The sequence below is a fragment of the Callorhinchus milii genome, unplaced genomic scaffold (genome assembly GCF_018977255.1).
Source record: "Callorhinchus milii isolate IMCB2004 unplaced genomic scaffold, IMCB_Cmil_1.0 Scaffold13, whole genome shotgun sequence".
Classification (NCBI taxonomy): Eukaryota; Metazoa; Chordata; class Chondrichthyes; order Chimaeriformes; family Callorhinchidae; genus Callorhinchus; species Callorhinchus milii.
The window spans coordinates 8,714,500-8,725,761 of record NW_024704754.1 but is presented as its reverse complement, the minus strand read 5'-3'; the positions used below and the strand labels follow the sequence as shown (position 1 = coordinate 8,725,761).

General features: G+C 43.5%; 1 protein-coding gene across 1 annotated transcript in view; it reads left to right on the top strand.

Moving 5' to 3' along the window:
• Positions 1-9,813, top strand: part of LOC103188148 (grpE protein homolog 2, mitochondrial) — an 11,855-nt gene extending 2,042 nt beyond the window's left edge. The window contains exons 2-4 of the mRNA XM_007908010.2: positions 4,997-5,186; positions 8,253-8,334; positions 8,959-9,813. Of these exons, the coding sequence (XP_007906201.1) occupies positions 4,997-5,186; positions 8,253-8,334; positions 8,959-9,380 (694 nt within the window). The 3' untranslated portion in view covers positions 9,381-9,813. The remainder of the gene's footprint in view (positions 1-4,996; positions 5,187-8,252; positions 8,335-8,958) is intronic.
• The last annotated feature ends 1,449 nt before the right edge of the window (positions 9,814-11,262 follow it).

Sequence of the window (11,262 nt, the reverse complement as noted above, 5' to 3'; positions counted from 1 at the left end):
CTAACCCCCCAACCCCTCCCCCCAACTCTAACCCCCCCACCCCTCCCCCCAACTCTAACCCCCCACCCCTCCCCCCAACTCTAACCCCCCACCCCTCCCCCCAACTCTAACCCCCCCCCCCTCCCCCCAACTCTAACCCCCCCCACCCCTCCCAAAAAACCCCAAGCCTGGTGTGGGAAGCCCCCCCTCCCGCAGTGCCTTGAGTCGTGCTGCTTATCACGTAGCCATGTTAACTCTTTCCCTCCCACACCGCCGCCCCCACAGTCGTCACTGAGCAGCAAATGGCAAAATGTGGAGAGTCAGAAAGACAGGAATGAATGACCCCCAAAAGGGACAAAAATGCGAACCCGCGTTTCACCCAAAAAATACTTAACAGCTGATGGGGCACTATATTAAATGTAAGGATTGTTATTCTAAACTCAGCAGTGGAGCATTGGCATTAAAATCATATTTGTTTCCTTTATTAACCCTGAGACTAAAATCAGATTACTGTGCCAGACCGGACAGAAAATGACTTGACTCCCTTTTTGTGTTTCTCAAACCGTTTTAAATCTCTAGAGGAAACTCTCCGCAAACAAAAGATGGTGTGTAGAATAAAAATAATAGACCATAAATCCCACCTCCTTTTTAATAATAATAATCATTTCATTTGATATAGCGAATTATCACATTGTTGACCCCCAGCGGGCTCTGGCATGCTTCACGTCCCCCGCCTTGCTCACCCCACTATTAGCAGGCGGGCCTTCCACCACTCTGCAACCACCCTCTGGAACTCCATCCCACAGTCCCTCCATCTCGCCCCCCCCTTCCTCGCCACCTTCAAGACCCTCCTTCGATCGTGCTTTTGATCTCCCCGCTTCACCCCCTACCATACCCCCTCCCCACTCCCAGCTCAGGTCTGTAACTCTTGTCTGTTCAGCGTCTTGGGACGTCCTCCCAACGTGAAAGGCACTATACACATGTAATTTTGTTGTTGTTGTTGATATGTCTGAAAGCACTTCACAGGTTATACTGTAAAGTGTATTGACTGTAATTTGTGGGTGAAACAACTGGGTAAGGCAATAATTTATATATTGTCTTTCATGTCAGGAAGGAAGTCTCAAAAGCGCTTTGCCTCTGAGCTGGGAGGGGGCGAGGTGGACAGATTTCGGGATGGAGTTCCAGAGAGTGAGGTGGTGGGGGGGTGTTGGGCAGCGCTTGTGTACCGATGGTAAGATGGAGGGGGCAGGGACGTGAAGTAGACTGGTGACCACTGTGTGGAAGGAGCTATTCTGTTTTAGGATTTAAAATTACCCAGAATTGTGCAAAAATTCTTAATTTGAGTTTTAATCCAGTCAAACTACTTTCTGCAGTGTTCACACAAATCAAAATGGAATTCTTCACAATTCTGTGAGAACATTTAAAATGAAATAGCCTTAACAGGCTGAGAGGTGTTTTTAATGTTGGAAGATTGAGAATGTTGAGGGTCAAAATGCGAGCACAACGTTCCATAAACAGAAACTGTGGAAATTCCCCACCCCGATTCCCATCTTATTAAAAACAGAAGCTCTTACGTAAGGGAGCAAGGGATGGGATACAGTCAATTCACTTTACAATACACTCTGAAGTGCTTTGAGAAGTCTCGAAGACATGATAAGGTGCTATATCAAATGCAAGGATTATTGTGGTGGCAGGCAGGGGTTATGAGATAAGTATAGTGTGATTTTCCTTAACAATCACATTTAAATTTCACCGTCTGTATGCTGCCGACACGTGGAAATGTCCCCAATTTTCCACAGACCCAAGGAAATTTCCATGTGTTGGTGGTGATGCACAATGTGGAACTCTCAGTGTGGTTTGGATACTTGTAAACACTGCAATTTGTTTCTGCGTGTGTCAGGCACCAGACTGACCAAATAAAACAAACTTTGGATTGGAAAGATGACCAGCTGAGAGGTTAGACATCTTTTTTGCTGTGTAGCTTGGATAATAGGAGTTGTTTCTAAGGCAACCATTTGTGAAGAGGGCAGTCATTGGATTCTTTTGAGGTGAAGACAATTACATTTTGTTTGGTCTCTTTAGTTTCTGCCTTTCTCCACTCCTGAAACTATTTAACGTTCGCTGGGGTATTGTTTTCAAACGTTAGGCAGCCCAAGTGGGTATTATCTGAATACATTCTTCATTCAGGAGCCCAGTCTGTGAGTGTTGTTCAACCTCAAAGGCTATCTCAGCCCAATTTGAGTCCATTGTGTATGGCCTGACGGTTGTCAATGTGTAAATTCACAGCAAGAATCATTCCATAAGTGGATACGAGTAATAAACCAGGCCGATTGTTCTTACAGTCTATGGACGGTGAAGCTACTTCTTACTCGGCCATCTCAGCAACTCAAGATTAGAAATTCCTCATGTGTATCCTCCCACCTCAGACTCCATCACCACCATTCCTTTCTACTTACGCAAGTTGTGTTTTATGAGGAAGGTTGTGGGGCGGAGAATTTCCACAGCTTCTGCTTTTAAACTGTGACCATCAGGTCGATGACCTAGCATTAGATTGGTAAAGTTGTTCGGTTTTGCACAAAAAGGGGAATTTTCCCCTTCTCTCCTGAAGTTGGCTGGTTGCACCCATGCCAGCAGCTCTATGTAGTGTGTACTGTGCTTGTGCTAGGGGTTGGGACAGACCGTAGTCACTATTAGATTATTATTTGCACGTTCGCCTGCAAGATATCCAGTTACTGCACTTATAACAACAAAAAATGATATATTAGGTGTGCTTTATCATGTCATTGATACATCTTAAAGTACTGCATGGGATATACTTTAAAGTGGAGTGACTGTGTATTTTATGGATGATCCTGTGACATAAAGCGCTTTGAGAGATGATCAGTGCTGTATTGGATGCAAGGGTTTATAAAAATAATATGTACTGAGTAAACATCAGAACATTGCTATCATGTGGTGCAGTGATGATATAATTGGAGCCTTCCATTTTAGATCTTACTGTGCTTCACAGGAAGACTTGAATCCTAAAATCTTGCCGCATTTCATTGCCTGTAAAGTCGACCTATATATTAACTGCCAGGAAGCAGACGCTACAAAACAAATTACATTTGTATAGCTTCCTTCATGTCGGAAAGATGTACCGGGCGCTGGACAGTCAGGATTTTTTGGACCTGAGCTGGGAGTTGGGGTCAGGAGGGGTGGAGGGCATGGGTTGTGGGAGGGTGGCCGAAGGCACGATCGAAGAGGAGAGTCTTTAGATAGGACTTGAAGGAGGCAAGAGAGGAGGTGAGGCGGAGGGATTGCAGGATAGAGTTCCAGAGTGTAGGGGCAGAGATGCTGAATGCCCAACCACCAATGGTGGAGCGGGATGTGTGCAGGACCTGAAGCAGGCTGTCGAGCAGAAGGAGCGGACAGGCTGATATTGGGTTAGGAGGTCGGAGTTAGGGGGGAACAAAACCATGAGGGGCTTTGAAGGTGAGAACAAGGGTTTTATACTCGATTCTCTGAGGGATGTGAAGCCAGTGAAGCCGGGCAAGAACAGGGGTTGGTTTCCTCCCACCCTCGCTCGCCTCCACTGGCTCCCCATCCCCCAGAGGATCGAATTCAAGATCCTCATCCTCACCTACAAGGCCATTCATGGCCTTGCTCCCTCCTACCTCTCCGACCTACTATCCCCCTACTTAAAAGCCCATACCCTCCGTTCCTCTGGCTCCGGTCTGTTCCACATCCCCCGCCCTACAATCTTTGGCCGGGCCTTCAGCCTCTCAGCCCCTAGGCTCTGGAACTCCATCCCCCAGTGCCTTCGCCTTGCTTCCTCCCTTTCCTCCTTCAAGGCCGGTCTCAAGACCCTTCTCGACTCTCTACCCCCTCCTCGCTCCCTCCCTGCCCTCCCCTCACCCTGACCATTTCCCCCCTGCTCGGGTCCTGACCCAACTGTCCAGCGCCTTGGGACGTCCTCCCGACGTGAAAGGCGCTCTATAAATGAAATGTTGTTGTTGCGGAGCCTGGTGTGGGAGTAGACATGAGCTGCAGTGCTGAATAATCTGCAACTTGTGGAGGGAAGAGTTGGGAAGTCCAGTGAGCAGGCAGTTGACATAGTCAAGCCTTAGTGGCTGTCCTCTTGTTAACGGCTTCAAAAGGTTGCAGCAACGGTTGAGTATATTCAACTGTTATAAAGGCTAAAAGTATTTTTGCCTTTATGGACTTTTTAAGCATTTTTCTCTTACCTGCTGTTGTCTTCCCTTTCTTACTAAGAGGTTTAACATCTGACTGCACGTAAGAATGGAATTTTACTTGGGGATTTGCTTTGCTGAAAGGGATTCAATAGTGTGGCCTGAAACCCATTTGTTTCAATAGCCTTTTAAATTGGAAAGTCTATTCTCAGTCAACTCTGGTGCAAATCCATTGTGTCAGGCAGCTGTATTCGTCAGCCAACTTCCAAGTGAATTGCAAACATGATTCACAGAACCAAAAACTGTTTTAAACATGAGGCAGGTTTTAACAACCCTTTCCAAATAGTCTTAAGAACTAACCAGCCCTGGGTGTTTAAAAATAGCCAATGTGGGATGATCTCAACAGTCAATGGAATGCAGAGGGCTTTGAATGTGGCTTTGAATGTGAATGAGCTCATTCAGAGACAGCCTATGAGATCATGACACAGATGGATGGTTGGAAATGTGCAGAAAGGGAGATAAGACAATGAAGCAAGCCCAAAGTCACTGCTGTCTGTACGGTTGTTTTATTTAGCGTGCTTGTTGTTGTTGTTGTGCTTCCATAAAAACAGGGAGTGGGCAGAGGGAAAGAGAAGCATACACCTTTGTTGAGATGCTTCTTTCTTGAGACTTTTAGATGAAAGCAAAAACCTCATTGCTTTGAGATTTCTATTAGTTTTTTTTTAACTAGTCCCAGCACTTAAAAGTAAAATCCTGTAAGTGCTTTGTGATACCTTCCTGATGTATCAAATGCAAGGATTATTATTTTTTATTTGAATAATTCTTTGATTTTCTTTGGATTCCAGGGGTTTATGGAGTGTCTATGGGACTCCTGTCTGCCCCAGTGAGGAGGGTCATGAGTCAGAGAAACCCGCAAAGGCTAAGTGCTCGGCTGGAAAGCCAGCGGAAATCAACAGGACTGCCAGCCGGTGCCCCTCTCAAAAAGCCTTACAACTCAAGGTGAACAAGTTAGAAAACAAATATCAGATACTGAAGGTAAGTTTCACTTCCTACTTCTGACCAAAGTACAATCTGCAGCCAGACCTCTATTTTGCTACCATGTTTGTCTCCCGCACATTTCAATGGCATCAAAAGCTGCCCATCTGCTGGGAATTTGGAAATTTTGGTGCTGTAATAATTTTTTTGGGGTAGGGGGGAAGAGACACAAAGGCAAGCATTTATTTAGCTTATCAATGTCTAAACTATAGTAGCATTTTAACTAAATGTCAGGGTGTAACTATACTTAATTGCCTGAAATACTTACAGTATTTGATCTTGACAGATCCTAGATAGGAGTTGAGAGTTCATGTGACCAAATCTGTTATCCATGGAGTTAATGCGTTGTTTTGTGATTAGTCAACAAGCTTCTGATGGGTATATTTTTTTGAAGTCACAGGTTTTTCCAATGATATTATTCCAATTAATCTGTTTTTAATGTCCCAAGTCTCAGTTAGCTGGGGAGAGGGGTGATCTAGAAAGGGTTTGGACTCAAGCCAGCAAATGTTGGAAATGCACAGCAGATTTGAAAGAGAAAGATGGGTTAATTTTTTCAGGCTTTTTGGAGCCACCTTTCAGAGGCCAGATTTTATGCAATGTCAATAGATGGTGGGACTGTAGAGCTGGGAGTCCTGTAGCTCAGTGGTTAGAGCACTTGCTTTGCAAGCAAGACACCTGGGTTCAATTCCAGGCAGGGCGAAACCTTGGGCAAGTTTCCTTACTCCACACGCCTAATAATAATCCCTCCAAAAAACCCAAAACAATAATAAATTGGTCATTTTCAATCTACGACTGTTTGTGGGACATTGCTGTGCGCAATTGGCTGCCGCGTTCGCCCACAAATATACAGTCAATTCACTTTACAGTATATTCTGTGAAGCGCTTTGGGACGTCCTCCCGACGTGAAAAGCGCTATATCAAATGCAAGGATTATTAAAGCTGGTGAGTTAAGGCTTGCCTTATTGTTGTGCGTGAATGAACTGAGCGCTGGCCCTTTGGAGTCGCTGGCAATCTAAAGGGTGAATCACACCAGTTTCTTGTCCTCATTTTTCTAACTGTTTTTGTGAATACAGTTTATTCCAGTTGGCAGTATTAGCGCTCATAATATATTGCCAATTTGGGATAATATAGGGCTGCACCTAACAATGCTTATTAAAAACACTGTTAAACCATTGAGAACCGATCACAAGTTCAAACTCAAGTCTGTGCTGAGTTAGCCGATCTCAACCATAGCTAAATGAACATCAGCAGCCATGGGCTTTCCCAATTCATTTACCCAGCTAGAACGTGCACATGTGTGAACTTTGGGTATGAACAAGATTGGACTCAACTGTTATGCCCTCCAGAGTTCAATGTGTGCCTAATTGCCATGTCCTGTGTTCTGGACAACACATGCAGTGTCCTGGCCAACAACCTCCCAGCTAAAATTGGTCATCTCTCTTCAAGGCTCTTTGTGGGGTAGTGCTGTGCGCAAAATGACTGCAGCTTTCACCTATCAATTCACAGTCCCTAGACTTTATGGTGAAATGTCCCGTTGACCTGAACGCATCAAGGATTATTACCAAAAATTCACACACAATGGAAGGTCACTTGGGGAATGACCCAGGGGGCATCTCACACCCATAGAACTATTACCCAAGCAATAAATCAGTCCCTTCATGAAAGGGAGAATATTGACCTGCTGATATAGGTCTATAGTTTGTCAAGGCTGCTGCGTCTTAGTGTTAATTCAGGGGCTTTTCATTGACCTCCATTGTATCTAGTTTTGCATTTCATATGTTCAAGAGCAAATAGTAAGAATTTTGAACCCCGTTGTGAGCCGGATATCAAAGAAAAAATAGAATGATTTCAATGAAGTGTGCTATGTTGTATTCTAATAATTGAATTATATTCCTGAAGCCAAGTTTCAGATCTGCATGGAACGTCCGAAGTGCGGATTCTTCATCGGACCACCCGAACGTTCATTGCAAATGAATTCCCGAAATCAAGGTGGATGAGCGCTCATTGTGAAATGGCGTGGCAGGGGCTCAGGTTCTTAAACTGCTGAAGGTGTGTTGTCAGGAGTTTGTCAGGAGAACAAGCTCTTGATTTTAAACAGAAGGAGCCAATTTCATATGAAAGATGGTGGCAAACTGGGAGCTGGTTGCAATTTTTTGTTTGTGGGAGTGCTGGATTAGAGGGAAAAAAACAGTGTTAAGATTCTGAAATCCTAATGTTAAAATCCTTCTGACAGTCAGACATCATGGAATTCAGCTTGTGAGTGTCATTGTGGTTAAGAATTTAATGATGAGATGGGGTTGTTGTTTTTAATGTGCTTTGAAAGGTAACTCACAGGTCATTCAATGCTTTGGATGGTTAATGCATTGCCTGCGGTGATACTGAACCATACAGACCAGGAAGGTCTCGGGTTTGATCTCCAGCCTCTGCTGATTTTAACCTTGAGATCACTCGGTCAACCCAAGGCTAGTGAGGAGAGAACCAGACAGGGTTTCCCCTTCCTGATCTCCTTCATCGCTAGAAAGGGTGCACATGTGCTGAGGTGAGGATCAGGTCTTTACTGTGGCATTTCTACAGTGAAATAGACCAGCAACACTTGCTGTCCATTCTCACACATGAAAGAATGGTCAGTTATGCAAGTAACTGTGTCTTGCCCAAACGTCTAATACAATGGAATCAACTTACAACTCAGTCAGCGCCTTGAGAGGAGGATGGAACACTAGAGAGTAAAAAGTAAAGAAAAATTAGCATCATCGCTGTTGACTGCAGAAGCAAAGAAAATTTATATTTTACATGGAAAATATGCAGAAAGAATTAATTCGATACAGTAATATTCTACTTTATCATAGCGTTTTTGCAACAAGCACTATTCAATAAGCCGAAGCTCAGGCTTCACCAGAAGAATATACAGGTTATAGCCATTATTCTGTCTTCTACTGGTATTATTACTGGTGAATATGATTTGTTGTAATATCCAAATTTGCTTCTGAAGCTGGTAAAGTTGTGTTTCTATTAAAGATGTGTCTCTTGTGAAAATTGCTGAATACTGTGTTTTCTCTGGATTTACAGGAGAATTATCAGAAAGCTCTAGCGCATGCTGAAGATATCAATCGAAGAACCAGAAAGTGTGTAGAAGATGCGAGGGTGTTCGGTGAGTGAACTTTCTGTTCTTTGTGTATAGATGGAGAATGAGTGAAGTGGTTTCAATGCTTGAATATTAATAATAATCCTTGCATTTGATATAGTACCTTATCACGTCTTCGAGACGTCTCAAAGCGCTTCACAGATTATACTCTAATGTGAATTGACTGTATATTTTTGTGGGTGAAGCATGGCAGCCATTTGCGCACAGTAGTGTCCCATAAACAGTCGTGGATTGAAGTGACCAGTTTCTTTTTTAAAAAGGGATTATTACCCAGGAAAAGCGATCTGTCAATCAACTAACAACCGGGTTCCTACTTATTGCTAGGTAAACAGAGGCTTGTGGAGTAAGGAAACTTGCTCGACATTTCTTTGATATCTCTTATAGGCAGAGTTTGATTTCTTTGGATGGCCTTCCAAGTTATGCCTCAGTGTCTTCCAGTCGTTATTCAATCACATATATTTAACTGTGATGCACAAAAAGTCCAGTGACGCTGAATGGAGGGACAATGGGGAGAGAAATAAGTGATTAATTAGAGGAAATCATTGTACCTCGTGTTTTGGGGGGAAAGGAAGATCAATGGTTAAACCTTACATTTGCGATTTTAAAAAAAAATTGTTTTACTCACGCAAGGTATCCACAGTTTCTGTAAGGACATGCTGGCAGTAGCTGACCTGATAGAGAAGACCATAGTGAGCGTGAGTGAGGAAGAACTGGCAGACTCCAATCCCACCATGAACAACCTCCACAAAGGTCTGTCTTTGATAGAAGGGAAACTCTGGCAGATATTTGGCAAGCACGGCCTAGAGAAGATGAACTCCATTGGGCTCAAGTACAACTCAGCGGAGCATGAAATTATCTCGCGGGTGCCTTCCTTGGATGCCCTACCTGGTACGGTCGTGACAATCAAGCAAGAAGGGTATAAGCTTCATGGCAGGACTCTAAGATCGGCACAGGTTGGTCTTGCTATTGAGACCCAACCACATGTGAGGAAAGATAGAATGGGCTCTGGAGCAGTTGGCAGTCACAGTGTTGGTTGGAGGCAGAAACGATAGTAATTTATAAACTAGGAACTTTTTGGGGCATTGGGTTATATTCCTTTTACCATCTATCAATTATACTATATAGCTAAACGTACTATATACTATGTAGTACTTTTGGCTACTAAAGTTTAGAGCTATGTGTGAGATTTTTTTAAGAAGTAGCTGAGAAAAATAAATCTTTCATATCAGAATCTTAACTGTAAAGGGAAAGCCTTTTAAAAAAAAAAGGTAGTCTGTTGTGCACTGTACATTTTTCATCCTGAAATCTCCAGTGCTTCCTAATTGTTTATTGCTTTGCCTTGAAATGCCTTGTCCCACCCCACCTCTGTGATCTTGTGAGGTCTTCCTCCTACCTCAACCCACTTCCTCCACTCTACTAGCTTGTGTCTGCTTCATGTCCTCCGCCTCCTACCATCAACGGGTGTGTTTTTAGTCACTTTGCTGCATTCTGTAATTTCCTTAAATCGTTCCAACTTGTCCCCTCCCTCTCTGCTTTCAAAACTCTAAAGTTAGCCTGTACTTTGGCTACCTCTACCTGCATCTCTCCCCCTTACCCTCTGTCTGTGTGTGTGTCTCTCTCTCTCTCTTGCTGCTTGAATTTCAATCCATCTCTGAAGCACTTTGAGACATTCTCAGACTCAAACCTATATAAGTGGAAGTTGTGTAGTGTAATACACACTGACACACTCAGTTACCAATAGGTGAGTTCCCAGTATTGACTGGGAGCTGTTGAGAGATGCTCTGGCTTAACCCAGTGACACTGCCAGAAGGCCTTTGGCACTGCTTTCTGACTACTTTTTAAGTTGGGATGCGCTCCAGGACACTACCCCTCGTGAAGGATGCTATATAAATGCAAGTTGTTGTTGGCTGTGATGTGTGACACAGGTGGTGCAGAGGAATAATACATGTTGATTTTATTTTGTGCACGACAAAGTAACCCTAACACACTCCCATCTTCCAAAAGTGCTCAGAGAGATTAGTTGCATTTCCAGTGAAGCTTTGGTTCGGACGTGGCACGTTGTTGCAAAAATGCTTTGGTGAAACAAACAGACTGTAATAATAATTGCATTTGATATAATGCCTTATGTTTTTGATACATCTCAAAGCGCTTCACAGATTATACTATAAAGGGAATTGACTATATATTTTGTCGGTGAAACATGGCAGCTAATTATGCACAGCAGTGTCCCACAAACAGTCATAGATGCTATGCTACAGGACTCCAGATGATGAAATGAAAAGCTGTGCAAGGCTGCAGTCTGTCTGCCAGCGTTTCACAAGTACACAGCTAAAGTCTGTAAAATCATCTGGTGGCAGAGGGGAAAGTTACTCTGGTAGACAAGCTGCTGGAAGAGGATGCAACGGAAGGAGAGTTATTTGCCAAGCTCCAGCAATAGTTCTCCATTGCTATAAACATTCTGACTATAAATCCAGAGCAAAGTGCATGCATTTGGCTTGAAATTGCATTCTGAGTTAAGCGCCTTTTGGCAACAGGTAAGAAGCAAATCCCATCAGCAGCTGACGTTGCCAAAAACACTACGTATGACTGACCAGAATTTCAGCCCAGTTGTGAGGCTTTGTGTGTATCTAAGTCACAGTCTTGTTAAAGAACAAAAAAAAGACATGGGCATAGCACTAAGTGTGCGTTCACCTACAAACACAGTTGATCCTGTGTTTGCTTCACAGTTGAAGCACTTTGAGATGTCCTCCTGGCGTCCAATCCTTGCCAAACAGAAGGATTATTATAGTAATCGGATACATCACCTTATAAGGAAAGATTTAAAATTGCAATTTTTGGGGGGACTGAAAGTATTTGACCTAGTTTTCTCTTCTGCAGCTTTAGTTTAGCTTTGTGATGTCTGGAAGATGTGATAATGCACTATATCAAATGCAA